General features: G+C 42.3%; 3 protein-coding genes across 6 annotated transcripts; 1 reads left to right on the forward strand and 2 right to left on the reverse strand.

Annotated features, from left to right (window-relative positions):
* Positions 1-147: 147 nt before the first annotated feature.
* Positions 148-4,924, forward strand: si:dkey-283b1.7 (von Willebrand factor C domain-containing protein 2-like). The gene is made up of 3 exons (XM_044051482.1): positions 148-668; positions 1,941-2,070; positions 4,566-4,924. The coding sequence occupies exons 1-3, from the start codon at positions 213-215 to the stop codon at positions 4,805-4,807; spliced, it is 828 nt and encodes a 275-aa protein (XP_043907417.1). The 5' UTR covers positions 148-212; the 3' UTR covers positions 4,808-4,924.
* A 2,150-nt stretch (positions 4,925-7,074) lies between these two features.
* si:dkey-75a21.2 (uncharacterized protein LOC794385 homolog) lies at positions 7,075-11,331 on the reverse strand. Of its 4 annotated transcripts, none has more exons than XM_044051172.1 (6): positions 11,269-11,331; positions 8,895-10,412; positions 8,724-8,800; positions 8,364-8,570; positions 8,159-8,280; positions 7,075-8,075 (listed from the first exon to the last, which is right to left on the reverse strand). In XM_044051172.1, the coding sequence occupies exons 3-6, from the start codon at positions 8,796-8,798 to the stop codon at positions 7,403-7,405; spliced, it is 1,077 nt and encodes a 358-aa protein (XP_043907107.1). In that variant the 5' UTR covers positions 8,799-8,800; positions 8,895-10,412; positions 11,269-11,331; the 3' UTR covers positions 7,075-7,402. The 4 variants fall into 4 exon arrangements, with proteins under 4 accessions (XP_043907107.1, XP_043907105.1, XP_043907106.1 ...); XM_044051170.1 differs by having other exon boundaries at positions 8,895-9,292; positions 9,414-11,307; XM_044051171.1 differs by having other exon boundaries at positions 8,895-8,941; positions 9,213-11,307.
* Positions 11,332-13,718: 2,387 nt separating this feature from the next.
* rpl23 (ribosomal protein L23) lies at positions 13,719-17,187 on the reverse strand. Its single transcript, XM_044051174.1, has 5 exons — positions 17,107-17,187; positions 16,391-16,474; positions 15,182-15,310; positions 14,776-14,889; positions 13,719-13,846 (listed from the first exon to the last, which is right to left on the reverse strand). The coding sequence occupies exons 1-5, from the start codon at positions 17,117-17,119 to the stop codon at positions 13,764-13,766; spliced, it is 423 nt and encodes a 140-aa protein (XP_043907109.1). The 5' UTR covers positions 17,120-17,187; the 3' UTR covers positions 13,719-13,763.
* Positions 17,188-17,642: the final 455 nt, after the last annotated feature.

Raw genomic sequence — 17,642 nt, forward strand, 5'->3', positions numbered from 1 at the left:
TTGTAACCAGTCAAGGATTCCTCAGCTCACCCCTCCCCTTTTTCATCTGCTTTACTGTTTTCTCTATTTATATATTTGTCATGTTAACGCGAGAGATTACTGTCTGATTGATTGGAGCGGCAGCGGCAGCGGCAGCAGCAGCGGCAGGTCAGTGACGCGCGCGGAAGTCTGCGCGTCACCGGCGCTTGGAGAAGCTCGCCGGAGCGCAACAGATGCTCACACGGTCAGTGTCGGTGTCAGTGCCGGGAAACCTGGTCACCATGATGAGGATGAGTCCCCGGCACTGTGCGCTCAGCTGCCTCGTCCATCTGTCCCTGCTGCTGCCGCTGCTGCCGCCGCTGGGTCCGGGACGCGTCGCGGAGCTCGCGGTAGCCGCGGAATACTCATCCAAAACGGACTTGGACTACGAGTTCGGCGACTACCGGGGGAAGTGGTGCATCGACGACCACGGTTTCGTCTACGGCATCGGAGAGGTGTATTACCCGAGCCCCACAGGGTGCCCATGCACGTGCACCGTGGACGGTCCCGTGTGCGTCCGACCCAAGTGTCCGCGCATCAACCCCCGGTGCACGCGGATCGGATATAAGGCGTGCTGTCCCGTGTGCGAGGCGATGGCCCGGGTCTGTGTCTACGGAGGCAAAACGTACCGACTCCTGGAGGAATTCAGGGTGAGAGAGATGCGACCTGACCGTCACTGTCCGCAGGGTCACAAAGCTTCAGCTCAGATTCACGCACATCAAACACCTTGACGTGATCTTCCCTGTGGAGTCTATTCATGCTGTTAGTCAGTCATGACCGCGTCATAGGATGTTTTGTAAACTTTCATGTGTCTGGTGAAATCTAATTCGACGTAGTCTGCGTCCAAAGTGGACTCTTTTGTAACTGGAATAAACATCTCCAGAAGCTTACTATTAAAAGTACATGTGTGGACTTTTCCACACATATTACATAACAGGTTTGGTCTCCATGAAAGAATTTTACAATTCTAAATGATTCTTAGATTGCTAGCTCCACTAAACAGAGGCATAAGTGAGCTGGACAACGGCTTATAGTCTAACATTTTAACATAAAGATATCTTTAGATATGTAAGTGTTTATATTAAGTTATCTGGTTTTATTTTGGAGTTAAACATTTGCTCATTCTGTTCCAGGTTTTAAAACTCAAAGTCATTAAACCTGTTTACTTTACTTTACTTTATCTCTAGTTTAATATCACCACACAGGTTGTTATTGAGAAACTTGTTGTGTTTAGAGTTTTTCACACAATAACAGTCTCTCTCTTTGCTAAATATCAGTGGGTGTTTTTGGGGGAGTTACAAGTCAGACATACAGCTAGAACCTCACATTCAGTCATGAAGGACATAAGTTGCATGTTCTCCCCGTGAGTGCAGCTTCTCCGGCTTCCTACCACCCCCTAAAAACATGCAATATGGGGATTAGGTAAACTGGACACTCTAAATGGGCCATAGGTGTGTGAGTGGATGGTTGTGATAGTTGTGTCACTCTTGTTTAGGGCAGTAAAATCCCAAGTAGCCTAGTATTCATTTGCACTTTGGTATTGAAGGGGAATCATTGTGTGTGGTGAACTTGATAACAAGTTCTTTTTCAAGTCCAAAATAAAACCTAAAAAAACTGAAGCTCAACATGATTTAGATACTCTCTAAATATATTTTTACATTTCTGTAACAGGTTTAAAAGTTTTTGCCTCAGGCCGACTCTGGGCTTGTTGCTGCAAACATTGCAATTTATGATCATTTCTTATAAATTGGTCATTTAATTGCAATTTTTCCTGAAAGCTTTGGTCCTTGGCCTTGACTTGTGTTGTCTTTTTAATTGTCTACGCTGTCTCACATGCGAGTGAGCTTTTAGCTTTGACCCCTACACGGTCAAAGTCCGCCCAGTCAGTTTAGTGTCACTTTCTCATGCTTTGTGTGTTCCAGTTGTCGCGGTGCGAGCGATGCCGCTGCGGAGCTAACAGAGAGGTTTACTGCAGCATTTCCAACTGCCCCGCCCCTCACTGCGTCAACCCCACGTACGAACCCAACCACTGCTGCCCCATCTGTAAGACTGGTGAGTCTTCTGAGTGAAGAACTCTGATCTGTGACAGATTCACGGTCCCTGACGACAGCAGATGATATTTTTGGTGACGGTGTGATGTATGCTGAGACACAGTGTTAACGCTCATCCTCCTCCTGAGCTTCTCTTAAAGGGGAAGTCTGGTCGATCTCAACAGATCTGCCACTACAGTTTCAGAGTACACATTTTTATGATAGCGCACATTTAGAGACAACAACATTTAACACATTTAACCATCACAATCATTCTGGAGTGGTTAAATTAGGGCAAAAATCCTGCATAGTCCTGCTTTAAAAATATGACAATTAAAATAACCTCAGACCACTGTCAAATGAGTTCACATCAGATCTGAGTTCACATCAGCTCTGAGTTCACATCAGATCTGTGTTCACATCAGCTCTGTGTTCACATCAGCTCTGTGTTCACATCAGCTCTGTGTTCACATCAGATCTGAGCTCACATCAGATCTGTGTTCACATCAGATCTGAGTTCACATCATCTCTGAGTTCACATCAGTTCTGTGTTCACATCAGATCTGTGTTCACATCATCTCTGAGTTCACATCAGTTCTGAGCTCACATCAGATCTGTGTTCACATCAGATCTGAGTTCACATCAGCTCTGAGTTCACATCAGCTCTGTGTTCACATCAGCTCTGTGTTCACATCAGCTCTGAGTTCACATCAGATCTGTGTTCACATCATCTCTGAGTTCACATCAGCTCTGAGTTCACATCAGCTCTGAGTTCACATCATCTCTGAGTTCACATCAGTTCTGAGTTCACATCAGATCTGTGTTCACATCAGATCTGTGTTCACATCAGCTCATCACTGAGTTTCTCAGTGTAGCGTTGTTTACATCTCATGTTGCCTAGCGACATTCCCGTGCCACACACAGGAAGTGATTCGTTTAATGTCAAGAAAAGATGGAGGCAACAGCAACATCGCACTAGTAAAGCGAGACGACTGCAAACAGGTTGAAGTGTGAGTGAAAGCTGCCCCTTTGCTGCTGCTGTATACACACAGACGCTCCCTCAGTCACGTCTGGAATAGTATTAGAATTAGAATTAATTATTTTTGCACGCACACACCAATTAGTGATAGTGAATTTGACCTGCTGAGGAGCATGGGGGGGATTGGGTGCCTTGCTCAGGGGCACCTCAGCCCTTAATGAGCAGCGACCTTATGATTACAAGCCCAATTCCTTTCCTCTTGACCATGGGCTGCCATGGTCTGATAGTGTTGCCTGGAAGAGCCTGTATTCAGATGAAAGATACAGCCATGGACTGAAGCCTAGGAAATAGGCTAGCAGTAAGCCACCAGGGGGCGACTCCACGGGTTTGAATGGAAGTCTATGGGAAAATCAGCTTCTTCTACTTCTCATCGATCTATAACGTACGTACGCCTACAACATTCTCCTGAGGAGTTAATAGTTTCATTCTCCATTCAGAGGAGAACACATGATTAATCATGACACACACACACACACACACACACACACAGTGTTGGTGTGTGACATCAGCAGCAGTTATGTCACATGCTTTTCATGCCACAGGCATTAAAGTCCATCTCTAACACTGGTGGGATTTGCATGTGTGTGTGTGTGTGTGTGTGTGTAATACAGGAACAGCAGGGGCAATAATTACGGGACAGATGGTTTTGCTCTGATGCGTCATTTCTTTTTCCTGCTTCAACCCAATTTGCTCATGTCAGCTGTGGGTTTTTTTTTGGCTCTGGCATCAGATGAACTGCACTTCCTGTCCTCCCACTGTGGCACTGGTAAATGTTTCAGGGGGCGCTGCCAAGTGAAGGAACCTCCATCTGTGAGTGAGGGAGGGACACACATGATACCAGAGGCTGGCTGGCACATTTGCAGTCATTTCACTTTGCTTTACTTAAAAAACAACATACAGTATATACAACAAGCCAACACAGATACAGTTCAAAGACAGGTATCATTTTCAAAAATATCCAGAAACCTGAGGCAATGCTCACTTACAAGCTTTATTTTAATTACCACTGTGTTATAGATTTAAAATATGAGAGAGAATCACCACATAAACAGTTCCTAGTGTTTGGTGAAATACTTAATGGAATATTACTTCAATCACATGGTTCCTAATAAGATCCTCTTTAGAGAATCACGACAATTTGTTTCCATGACAATAAAACCTGTCAAATGTTTGGAAACTGATACCAGGATGTGATAACATGACACTGTGTCTTACCAGTGAAGCTCGGGGTTTCTCATCTGGTTCCCGGGTAAGAACGTTGGAGAAGTTGGTGTTCAGTCAACAACAACATCAACAACAACAAAAAGCCGACAAACCACATGAACACTGCAATGTAGCTGCAAACTGGTGTTTGTGGCCACAGAACTCAGAACACACACTACAGAAACATCACCCGGTCTCTTCTAAGGCCTAGTATTTCCCAATCCTCACCAACACACCTGATTCAAATGATCATCTCATCAACTCTCAACCTCCAGGTCCTAACTGCTTCGCTGGGAGCAGGGTGATCCCAGCAGGAGAGCGCGTGGACATGGACGAGGAAACAGTTTGCTACTGCACCTACAGGGACGGGACGTGGCACACTCACCCCCACGCCACCTGCGAGCCGCGTCTGCAGCCCGGCCCGACACCTGACGCTCGCACGAAGCTGTCCAGAGATGAGGAGGTCACGGGCAGAGGGGGGAGACCGGCCATTTCCAGGCTGGATGAAATACCATGAAGTGGACTCTGACGGACAAAAACTAACTATATCTGTTTGGGTTTAGCTGAGTCTCTGTGTCGTGTTCCTCCACCTGCACATTTAAAGGTCCAGTGTGTCGGACTTCAACACAAATGTCAACAGAAATTGAATATTTATAACGATGTTTTCCTTGTTTTTATTCAGGAAATTACGCCCTGGTTCATTCCTTTAATATGTTAAGATGATATTAATATAGAATGTGAATGAAAGACTAGTGTGTCCTCCACCATGGAGCCTGCCATGTTGTACCTTGATGCTTGTACAGTATCCCAGGAGGGACAAATCAAACTCCGGCTCTTGGTATAGTCTTTATTCAGTTGGGTTGCAATGTGAGACTTCACCTATTATATGGTCCCAGCTCGCCTCGTCTCGTCTCGGCACGGCACGGAGCGGTTTAGTTGGTTTTCCACTACAAAATAGTGCCGACTCAACGTGGGCGGAGTCATCACTGCACGGCTGCATGAAACTGCGGTGACTTTGTTTTACACGCGACACACAAACGAGTGACGAGTGACTTATAAAGCAGCTGTTTTCAGTGTCACTGAATCGTTAGAATCAGTTCATTCAAATATTTGTTCAGTACTTCCTCCATGACCGGAGCACAGACTGAAACACAGCAGCAAGGATTGTGATGCCGCTCGCGATCAGCAGTGCTGTCGCTAAACACACCACACTGTTAAATGTTGAGATAATTGTTGGAGATGAACCCACATTTTTAGGATCGTTAAGTCCAAGTTAACTCATCTACAGTTGGGCATTGCTTGGCTTGATTCTTGTGTCGCACGTCTCTTCCTGTGACGGCATGCGGACCAATCAGTGGCCGGCAGTCTGACGACGTCACGCATAGTATCGCCTCATCAGACCGGGTACTAAACTATGCTAGTGGAAACTGAACCGTGCCGTGCTGAGGTGATGGAAACACGCTCTAAATTCTACTCTCTGGTCCTTTGAACGGACACTTGAGGTTGTACTTCAGTTGTATTAAGTATTAACTCATTGTTGCTGAGACACAGACACTGAAAACATGTCTGCCATGATAAATGGATGAAAGTCTCACCAAATAAAATCTACAATATCTTTCGTTTCACCATGGAACTGTAAACTGCGCCAAACTCCATAGAGGAAATCTTGACTTTTAGCGTGTGATGACACAGAAGCTGCTGGTCGAGCTGCTGCCTCTTTTGCCAAGTTTGTGCCACTCAGATAAACCCAGAACACTGGTTTCAAACACCAAAGTCAAAAAACATCACCTTTGAACTCACTGATGGGGGCAGTCGTGGATCGACCTCACCTTTGTGGCGTCATGTAACATCGCTTAATTTCTCTATGGACTTTGGCATGGGGAGCGTTCACTTCCCAGATATGTTTGGATTAAAAGTTTGGATTATTTTATCGTGTGCACAGGACAGAGCTGCTTCGTCACATGGACGCACGTGTGTCCACATTATAGATGGAAATGTCTCCATGTTATCGTTCCAGTATTTTGTTCTGCGTTAGTTCAATAACATCATTGTTTTCGTCTATAGAAATACAACAGAAGTTTATTAATATATCAATATAAAGTTTCTGCATACCTAAACACACTCACAGTATCAAATATGTATCGTTTCCACGTTGTTTTCTGTCCATAAATATGTCAATTAACTGCATTATTTCCCCAAACTTTACGATCACTCGTTAATATCTGATTTTTATCTCGATAAATATTGATACTGACTGTTTTAAATGACCTGTTTGATGTTTACTCACCGTTATTTACTTTCCAAGAGCCAAGATTATTGTCATTTCATGTCATTATACACAATCAAGACTTTGCATGAAGTATTGTTCAGTATAGAAATTGTTCTGCCAGGAAAATAAAATAAAATTTGTCACTTTAAACTTTAAAATGTCATCACAGTTAACCTGAGGTTCAGACTGAGAAACAAAGAGGTGAAAACAGGTGATGAAGGGGAAGAGTGTTGGTGCAGGTGGTAGCCTGATTTCTCTTCCATGACCCTGCTGCTTTCCATCTGTAACACACACACACACACACGCTCTCTCACACTCACACACATACAAACACACAAAACTGCTGAGTCATGGGTATGACATGCAAGAATTGGCCTTGTTTGGTGAGATTGTGAGTTCTGAGAATCTAAAAACGCATAAACGTCTCTACATCAGTGATTTCCAAAAGAAAAGCAGGTGAGCTTTGAGAGCTCATTAATAATACACTACAGTTTTGTAATAAAGCTTCAAATAACCATATTTAAAATCTATATTAATATACAGTCTATATATTATATAAAGCCTGTGGAATTATTTTAAAAAGTGGAACACATCTTGTTAGTTGTGTTTATGGAACCTGCTGTGTTCTTTAGATTGGAAACATCTGCAAGATGATTGGAAAATTATTCATAAGAGATACCGATGATCACTTCACTCTACTATAAGTTTGAGAATGGCTTCTCGACAGGACAGTACTGAAAGTTTTACAGCCACTTTGTCTCGATGCTTTCTCAGCACAGTCAGTTCAGGGTTCATATACACAGCATTCTTCTTGGCAGTGCACCACTCCCCTCTTTCACCTGCTCATGGTTGTTCCCTCCGGGCTCTTTTTGGAGGTCCACCAGTGATGAGCGCCCGTCTGCCCCCCAGCGGAGTCTTACGGCAAGCGACGGCTGTCGACCGCACACCTATTTGTGCGCTCATTTCCAGACTCTTTCTTGGCCGCATTTTGATGTCACTCGCGTCAGCAGCAGCAGCATCATCAGCAGCAGCAGCATCATCATCATCATCAGCAGCAGCAGCAGCGGCAGCAGCACTCCTCCTCTTCCCAAACATAGACAGTGCTGAGATCAGGCCGCTGTCAGTATGAATGTTCTCGTAGGACGACACAAGAGATTCTATCGGGGCTCGAAAGGTCAGATCCTTTTCGAGCTTGTCCACGAGGTCATCAAACATGGATCTGAGACGACCTTTGAGATGCTCAGCCACCGACTCACTTCGAGATGACACTTCTGCAGCTCCAGAGCCAAATTGGACGTCAGGACAAATGGAGGCACACACGTATGAATCGCCCTGCTCCTCCTGGAGTTCATATTTCAGGGCGTTTCGGGCTGAGGACGGTGATTGCCGACTCTGAAAAAGTTTCTCCAGCTTCTCCACGGTCTCTCTGGCCTCGGAACAGCCAAGGGGGTGGTTGTGGTGATGTTTGACGGTCACATGCAACAACAAACCCTCCTGAATATGAGTATCACTCGATCTACAAAATATGGAAAGGAAACATGAGCATGTAACCTGGATTAAACAGCACGTAATGTTAATCTGTTCCGTGTAATAGCCAACCTGGACTTCCTGTTCTGGCTATGCCTGTGCTTTTTCAGCACGAGGTAGAGCACAGCAGGACAGTGTGTGTTTGTTTTCGAGGAGCGGGTCTGCCTTGTATTGTGCTGGCATTTCATGTCAACCTTTGAACATAGAAATGCTTCATTGAAGCTCTGACTATTTCAACAGTTACAAAAACGAGAAACACGCCTGCTGTAAATCTTACTCGATAGCTGTTTCGCCGAACTGTATCCTTGGTGATAGGATAGGTTTTGTCCACCGTCAAGGTCACTCTTGAGGACCGTTGAAAGTCCTCCAACCAGGCTTCTGCCTCCTCTCTGGTGGCAAGTTGAAGTTTTATACAGGCTGTAAAAGCCCTCTCCACTGGCTTGTAGGTGCAGATAAAATGGCAGTGCCCCTCGGGCAGAAGTTGCTGTTTAGATAAATAAAGTATGTTAGTAAATCAAACATATTATTCCAAAAGTTACTGTAAGCCTAAACCATTCAACACCTCTCGATACCTGCGCCAACACCATGTATTACTGGAGCTGTGCTCCCGGTCTGTTGATCTGTACCTAATACAAACCTGGAGATGATCCGGGATGATGTTCTCCAAGTTCTCCTTTGCACAAATATGACACCAGCGACACTTAACCTCCATGGCTGCACACACACACACACACACACACACACAATAATCACTGGTAATGTTGAACATACAGTTCATGTTGACGCACTAACATTGTTTGTTACTTACCTTGAAATGGCTAATATGCTGGCTTGCTTCAGGCTTTTGGGAAGAGACTGTTTCCACAGAAGATGACACGGATCAAGCACATCAGCATCACACAGTGGCCTTTAACCACCACGTTACTGTGTGGCTGTCAGTTACTGTTCAGTCCATTTACCCTCAGTGTCTGCGGGTTAGTCTAACACACACACACACATCTGCACCACCCACGAGCCCAATATGTCTCACTCTCTCATCACAAGACTCACTCAAACATCTAGGACTAATCTAAACAGCCTATGAACATGTGAACCTGGAATATTGCACTTGTCACTGTTTACTTACACAGTTTAGAAGGGATGACGTTTCACGGCCAAACCAAATAACCAATCAGAGGAGAGCCATTCTTGCCAATTAGAAGCGAGCTAGCCAGCAAAAACACGCCATCGTCAATAATCTGGACTTCGTTTTATAAAATCACGGTTTTAAAAAGTGGTCTGGCATAAAAACGGCGGATGAACGTGGATTTTAGGAGGCAGCTCATACCCGTTTACTGCAGAGAGGAACGAGAATGAAGAAAGCGAGGAATTGAGCCAATCTACATCCGGATTACGGCGCGAGGGCGTGAGGCGTTCAAGGAACGTCGACGAGATCACTCTGGGTAATTGGGTAATTCTGAGCTCACTAAAAACGGCTATGAAACATCATTTTAATTAACCGTAATACTTTATTTGGATCGTATTGTCAACACTTTTTTAAACATAAAAAACCTCACACTGAACATCAGAGTCACGATCCCCAGTCTTAAGTCAAAAGTTTAAAATGTCGGTATCCCATTTGCAATTCAAGGCAAAATAAACTAAAGCAAACACAGAAATAAGACGTTAAAGCTCTGGAGTTTTTGATTTCTGCCCTCATTTACAGTAATTCTGTGTCACTTCAGGGGAAACCCACAAGTCATGAACATGGTAAAGATTGTAACTTGTGCTCATTTATAACCATAGGTTAAAGGCTGCTGTAGTTTGTATACAAGAGTGAATTAAGTGGAGGCAGAGGCAACCAAACGGAATCCATTAAAGTGTCCAGCAGTGCTTCCACTGACACCGTATTTCTGTGTTCTGTTCAACAAAGTAGGTTTACTGGAACAAGTCAAAGTACAGAATTGCAATACGGCAAAATAGGTGATACAAACTAATTCCCCAGTCTGCAATGACTATAGGTTTAGCAGAAATGTTACTGGAAAGCAAATCTCTAGTTGAGGCAATTGGTCAGATTGTCATTACCTATTAAATAAAAATAAAAGAAAGCACAAACCTCTGCCAAGGACATTCATTTATGTCTCCATAATGTAATGTCTCTAATAGTTCCACAAAATATCAAAATCCTTGTAGCTCATACGTCACATTATTATCTTGTTACATAAATGACCACTAACACACGTGACTTTGTTTAACAACAGTTTATTGAAAAATCGGTTCACGGTCCAGCTCAGGCAATGTTGCCAGCGGAGGCGATCCTGGGCCAAAGGTCAGCGCACTGTTGGACCTGCAGACACAGAAAGTGGAAGTTGTTTCAGTCCTGACGCCAATAAAAAAAAACCCGAAAACAAATGTAGTTTATCACCTAAAACCATACAGGACAGACAGACTACAGGTTGAAGCATTAACTTATTTCATGGACTTGAATGAGAAGGTTACATTTGTCTCATCACTGATTGAGATCAGTCAGCCACTGTGTCGCTGCCGTCTCACCCACAGTGATGAGCTCAATATTCCCTTCTACGACAACTCACCGAGTCACTGACAAAGACACAGCAAGTGCTTTTTGAAGGGTTAATGTATGAATTAAGCCACAGTCAGTCATGCACATGTGATGTAGCTCTAACGAGCACAACATTTGATTTCTCGACAGAAGACAGTTCAACTGTGGTCTAAGGATTCTACAAATGTGCTGCACAGACACAAAGTATCAATGACATGAAAGAGCCTCGATACAAGCAAAGTCAGTGGCGTAGCTGATGACGTAGCACAGGTATACACCGTGGCATGCGCTGCGTGTTGTACTACTCGACTGTACACATGTTTATCCGTTAACTGTCTTAAACAGTTTAAAAAGCAAAACAAGCGCGTGTGGGATTAACAGACTGAACTATACTCGAATATTCTTCCTTTAAATCATAGTTCATGTCTCATGTCTCCAGCGAAACATGGCTTCCGCCAGCTAGCTAGCTAGCTAGCAAAAACGCCAATCATGTCACTAATCTGTGCTCGGTTTTATAAAATCACTGAATTAATCAAACATTTACAACGCATTTATCCCGATGTCAAGCACAATCAATGTTATAAAAAGTGGTGTAGCATAAAAGCGGCAGATGACAGTGGATTTTAGGAGGCTGTGTTACCTGCTCGCTGCTGAAGGGAACGACGAAGAAGAGAGAGAAAGCGCGAGGGAATGTGGTTATATAGAGTTGAAACAATCTACATCCGGTGTACATGAGGCGTTCAAGGAACGTCGACGATGTCAGTAACAGGGCAAACTTTTTCATGTTTTGAGGACATCACTCGATGAAATTCACCTGAACTCACCATGGACTACATGATAAGATGTACTTTAGGGAGATAAAACAGCCTGGGATATGACACTGATAACCAACAAACAGATATTGTTTTTGGTATTTGTGTGTGTGTTGAATATTTTACTCCTTCTCCACACCTGCTGTGCAAAAAAAGTCACTGTTATGTTTCCAACAATAAATTTGTTGATTTAAATAAGAAAAAAGACCCAGTCCTAATTATAACTTCAATTATTTTGTGTTTTCTTTCTTTTGTACTTAAGTTAACATTTTTTCTTTTATATTATACCTAATATATACTTTGATTGGTAAGTATCATGCTAAAAAAAAAACCAAAAAACATATGAAAACCTAATATGTTGCATTAAGGGTATGCTGGGAATCTGCAGTTATGAACGTCAGACTCGTAATCTCAGGTCTTAAAAAACATAACGTGTATCTCATTTTCAATTCAAGGAAAAATAAACTAAAGCAAAAACAGAAATTAGAACTTTAAGTTCTGGAGTTTTTGATTTCTGCCCTCATACAGTACTTCTGTCTCACTTCAGAGGAACAGGTTTACAGCAGACATTGAAATCTCCAGCAGAGGGCAGCAAAGCACCATCACTGTCTCTGAGCACAGTTGAGGTCATTCAGGCAAACACTGGCAGATGAACAGCCAGACAAGACTCCAGCAAATACAAACATGCTCTTTTACAACTTCACTGTTTCAATGAAATAAACCAGCTGTTTTTTTTGCTCACTTAGATGATTAAGGCTGTTTTTTTAAATGAAAATATCAATATTGCTATTGATATCTGGTCCTCAACACTGTTTCCAGAATGATACCAATTTTATTTGATCGGTTTTAAAACACAACACGATGCGTTGGTTTAAATTGGGCTGTTTGTTTTCTTGCACGGAGCAACTTTGTGCTCTCATCATTATTTTGTACACATTAGACCTTTTTCTTCCTAAGTGCCATCCTCTCAAAATACAACACAAACACGAGTTAGAGTTGAGCCCTGTCTCCGTCTCTGGTCGTAACTTCCTGCACACAGCAAATTATAAGCACTGTTAGATTTCATTCAAACATTATGCTGCCCGATTACTGGCTCTGATTAGATTAACTCTTCACGTATAGAAATATGATAGTAAATGACTATATTTTGATATTCGGTGTTAAGAGATACTGATTATCACTCTAAACATTTGGGGATAGCTTCTCGACAGGAGAGTACTTAAATGTAATTTTTACAGCTGCTTTGTCTCAATGCTCTCAACAGCATGTTTAATGCAGGGTCATATACAGTGCATTCAAAGTTAAAATTAAGCACGTTTGTCAATTTTCATGCCATTTCCACCACTTTCCAGCTGTTGTTACATTGTCACAAAAATATAAGAGATGGTGTTTTGCTATAAGCTTCGGAAATAGTTTCATAAAAGGGAAATATAAGCTTTATGTTTCAGAATGTGTCACTCATTTATAAATAGACTTGGAGAATGCGAAGCATTTCCTATTTTACAAATTAGTTTAATTTCTCCATCAGATAAGAAATTATTCAGTCAGCAAGCCAATAGTCCTGGAAGAAAGTTTTGTAAAGTTTATCACTTTTCAAACCTTAAAAGTATCCTAAAGCAGGTTCTGCGCACACACACACACTAGCGGAGGGACAGGGGAAGTGCATTAGTGCAGTTATTCCATTGGACAGTTTGCTTAGCAGATTATTTCAACCCAATTTTACATTAATTCCTCTTGTGATAACCTCACAGGTAAGTCAAAGCACAGGTCATTAACCTGGTAAAGATGGTAACCTATGGTCGCTACATGCTTGAAGGCCTTCAAGCATTTTAAAGACAAAGAGTAAATTTAATGGAGCAGAGGACACCAAATAGAATCCATTTAAGATCAGCAGGACCCAGCAGGGCTTCCATATTTCTTTGTTCTGTCTCGGTTCACAGTACGTTTAATGGAACAAGACCAAGTGCAAAATTGCAACACATCAAACTAGATGTGATAAACTAATTCCCTGGTTGTAATGACTAGATTTAGTGGAAATGTTACTGAAAAACAAATCTCTAGTTGTAGTAATTGGTCAAATTATTAATTTTTAAAGCAACGTATAAAGCCTCTGTACCTCCGACAGTAATCCGTCTCCAAAACCTAAGGTCTCCCATGGGCCAAAACTTGGATCTCCAGAAATCAAAATCCTTGTATAGTGGGAGTTAGTGGAGGTACAGTGGGGGCTCTTTTTTCATACATATATACATTTACATAAATGACCAGTAAGAGACGTGGCTTTGTTTGAACAACAGTTTATTGAAAATGCGGCGCACGGTCCAGCTCAGGCAATGCTGCCAGCGTTGGAGGCGATCCTGGGCCAAAGGTCAGCGCACTCCTTGGCCACTGGACCCGTGATGGCTGAACCTACAGACACAGAAAGTGAAGGTTATTTTAATCTTGATAGTACAAAAACTAATTTAGCTCATCAGCTTAAAACAATACACAAAAGACAGACTACAGGTTGAAGCATTAACATATTTCCTGGACTTGGGTTGAATGAGAAGGTTAAATTTGTCTCATCACTGATTGAGATCAGTCAGCCACTGTGTCGCTGCCATCTCACCCACAGTGATGAGCTCAATATTCCCTTCTACGACAACTCACCGAGCCACTGAGCAGACAAAGCAAGTGCTTTTTGAAGGGTTAATATGTGACAAAACCTGTTTCAGCCACAGTCATGCTGTAATGAGCACAGAATTGTGCAACTAAAGAAAAATAAACTCTCATTTCTCAACAGAAGACAGCTCAACTGTGGTTTAAGAATTCTACAAATTTGCTGCCAAGGCACAAAGCATCAATGAGATGAAACAGCCTCGATACAAGCACAGCCAGTAGTGTAGCTGATGTACCACAGCTATACACCATTTACTTACTAAAGGGCGAGGACTTTAAATACGCAAAGGATACAAATCCACTTTTATTTGAACATATTTCACTAAATTTTTGCAAAAGGTGAGGACATCAGTAATTTCCATTAAAATGCAATACATTTGTGCAGTGACTGCACTAGGATTCTGGCAACCCATGCTGCTTTGAGGGCATGTATCCATTATATTTAAGGGAAGGAGAGGGAATGCACTGCACACAAATGTATCACAGTTACAAACATAACCAAGGTGAAAAGAGGTGGAAACAAGTGTTTTTTTTTAACACATTAAACCATCTCACTTCCCTCTGCATGAGGCCATCACAGACTTATGCCAGCAGATCTAATCCATTTATCAACATGTAAGTTAACCTAAAAATACAAATAAAAACCTTAAGCTAGTGGGGTCCCATCAAAACAAACTCACCTTTCATTTCTCCTTTGTTGTTTACTATAACTCCCGCATTGTCTTCAAAGTAGAGAAACACGCCATCTTTTCGCCGATACGACTTCCGCTGCCGTATCACCACCGCAGGATGCACTGTGGAGAGGTGACATGTGTTCAGTACAAAACACTCACATGTGTCATATCGATATGGACGGTATTACAGTTATAGTCACTGCAACAGACATGGTATCAGCAGTTATTACAAACCTTCAGTTTAACCCACAAAGCTGAGCTAAATGTATTGTTAAGATTGTGTCTGTATGAGTATTTTAATGTTCTGCCCAATAAACCCAAAGTTAGGATGTCAATCTTGAGCATTTCCCCCCACAAGCCCTCAGCTTAGTGTTGACCAACAGACACTGGGATCAGAATGACCTGCACTCACCCTTTTTTCTGAGTTCTGGTTTGCCTTTCTTGACTGTGGCCATGACCATGTCACCCACTCCGGCTGCAGGCAGACGGTTCAGACGTCCCTTAATGCCCTTCACGGAGATGATGTACAGGTTCTTGGCACCTGAGGACAGAAAGCATCCACATGTGAAAAAGGATGACATGAGCAGACAAACAGGAAACTGGGGCTAAACCGAGGATGTCATCCTTTAAGTTTGGAGCCGAGTGGCTACAGAACATTTGTCTCATCACTGATTGAGATCAGTCAGCCACTGTGTCGCTGCCATCTCACCCACAGTGATGAGCTCAATATTCCCTTCTACGACAACTCACCGAGCCACTGAGCAGACAAAGCAAGTGCTTTTTGAAGGGGGAACTACTGAGAACTAAATATCATTAAGTAATTTAACCAATAAAAGCAGAGCAGTTCACCTTTAAAACAGAATGACATGTTAATTTATTCTACATAGCGTGTCCCATGAAACAACTTGGAAAATTACATGAATTCATCACATGATCTCAAGAGCACAAAAGAGTTACAATTTAAGCAATACTAAAGGATCTGCGCAAGTTGATCAAGCCACAAAAGTAGAATATTTGCATGGAAAAAACAAATTGTGGCTAGTTCATACTACATTTTCAGCCCAATAATCCTGTGGCTGTGTCATCAGAAAGTGTTCGAATCAACTGAAGGTAAAAACTGGCCTGATATAACACCAAAGACAACCAGCATCCAAAGCACTTATAACTCTATGCTATACAAAAAAATCAAGACAAGTGAGACCAAAGAAAAGGCTCAGCTTTTCAAAACATTAGGTGTACGATCGTTATCAGGGGATGAACAGGCTAAGTTTCATTGAAACACTTTTTCTGTATATACACAAAATTGGTCTCACCAATTGAATAAAAAGTGATAGAAACAGCTTTCCCTGCACAGACAGTGGCTGACACTAGAACACAACCATTTATCACTTTGACAGCATCAAGCAATGATTTAGACACAAATGTTTACAGTTCAAGTTTGATTCTAGGCAAACATGCCAATCTTACTCCTTCAGTCCAAAATTTCACAAGCTTTCAAGAGTTCAACAGAAGCAAATTTACAGCATCCAAGGACTTTCTCAGCATTCAGACACGGAGAATAACGCCAGTTAATTACCAAACCAGCAACAATATTAAGGCAAGACATTAAGCAGAGACATACCTGTGTTGTCAGCGCAGTTGATGACCGCTCCCACTGGGAGACCCAGTGAGATACGGAACTTTGCTCCAGACGAACCACCACGTCCTGAGGGAAGAGAACACACAAGACATCAGATCTGTCCACATGTGATGCTGTGACCAACAGACCAGGACATGTACCGATGTATTTCATGTAGTCCAATAAAAACACATGACAGTTGCATGCACTAACATCTGTATGAACCATCCCTAATGAAGATGAAGCATCATTTTAAGTACTATTTCAACTGTTTTAATGTGCGTCTGTGAGACTTTAACCCTTCACATGCCAGCCAGAGAAACGCAGCTACGAGCTAGCTAAAGCTAAAAGCCCGGCATACGTAGCGTGTTGTATTACTCGGCTGTACGTATAATATTTACCCGTTCACTTTGTCTCAAATTGTTTAATAAGCAAAACAAGCGCGTGTGGAATTAACAGACGGAACTATATTTTAATATGAATCCTTTAGCTCATACTTCATGTGTCTATGGCGCAGCCAGCGAAACATGGCTTCCGCCAGCTAGCTGGCTAGCAAAAAACGGCATCGTCAATAATCTGTACTCCGTTTTATAAAATCACTAAAATAATCCAACAGGTGTAACGTATTTATCCCGCTTTCACACACAGTCAATGTTATAATACGTGGAGTAGCATAAAAACGGCAGATGAAAGTGGATTTTAGGAGGTGGTGTTCATACCTCTCTTAGACATGGCCGCAGAGGGGAAAGAGGAAGAAGAGAGAGAGGAATTGTGGGATATAGAGTTAAGCCAATCTACATCCGGGTCACGGCGCGAGGGCGTTACTGATATATCAGTAACACGGCAAACTGTTTGAGGACGTCACTCTCGGAAATTCGTTGGAATGTTATTTAAATTAAGCGTAGTACTTTTCATTGGATCGGATGTATATGTGTTACTTTGGAGGAATACAACAGCCTGGGATATGTCACTGATAGCAAAACAGAATTTGTTTTTGGTATGTTTGTTTTCTAAACTCGTGTTTTCTTCCATTATATTCACTTTTATATATTATCCCTGACATATATATACTCTGATTGATCAATACCACATTCAAACAATGTGCTTAATGTTAAAACGTAATGTGTTGCATTAAGGGTATGCTTGGAAACTGCAGTTGTGAAAATCAGATTCGCAATCTCAGGTCTTAAAAAGCATGTCGCATATCCCATTTTCAATTCAAGGAATACTGAACTAAAGCAAAAACAGAAATTAG

Source organism: Solea senegalensis, linkage group LG19 (genome assembly GCF_019176455.1).
Source record: "Solea senegalensis isolate Sse05_10M linkage group LG19, IFAPA_SoseM_1, whole genome shotgun sequence".
Lineage (NCBI taxonomy): Eukaryota > Metazoa > Chordata > Actinopteri > Pleuronectiformes > Soleidae > Solea > Solea senegalensis.

What these genes read in the sequence shown, in the direction of transcription:
- si:dkey-283b1.7 (XM_044051482.1), top strand. Translation starts at nt 213, where the DNA reads ATGCTCACACGGTCAGTGTCGGTGTCAGTGCCGGGAAACCTGGTCACC. An exon ending in GACTCCTGGAGGAATTCAGG is followed by an intron (nt 669 to 1,940) that starts GTGAGAGAGATG and finishes TGTGTGTTCCAG; the next exon opens with TTGTCGCGGTGCGAGCGATG. An exon ending in CTGCCCCATCTGTAAGACTG is followed by an intron (nt 2,071 to 4,565) that starts GTGAGTCTTCTG and finishes CTCAACCTCCAG; the next exon opens with GTCCTAACTGCTTCGCTGGG.
- si:dkey-75a21.2 (XM_044051172.1), bottom strand. Translation starts at nt 8,798, where the DNA reads ATGGAGGTTAAGTGTCGCTGGTGTCATATTTGTGCAAAGGAGAACTTG. An exon ending in TCATCCCGGATCATCTCCAG is followed by an intron (nt 8,571 to 8,723) that starts GTTTGTATTAGG and finishes TTATCTAAACAG; the next exon opens with CAACTTCTGCCCGAGGGGCA. An exon ending in AGCCAGAACAGGAAGTCCAG is followed by an intron (nt 8,076 to 8,158) that starts GTTGGCTATTAC and finishes CATATTTTGTAG; the next exon opens with ATCGAGTGATACTCATATTC.
- rpl23 (XM_044051174.1), bottom strand. An exon ending in CAACTGCGCTGACAACACAG is followed by an intron (nt 15,311 to 16,390) that starts GTATGTCTCTGC and finishes TTCTGTCCTCAG; the next exon opens with GTGCCAAGAACCTGTACATC. An exon ending in ACCAGAACTCAGAAAAAAGG is followed by an intron (nt 14,890 to 15,181) that starts GTGAGTGCAGGT and finishes ACCTCTCCACAG; the next exon opens with TGCATCCTGCGGTGGTGATA.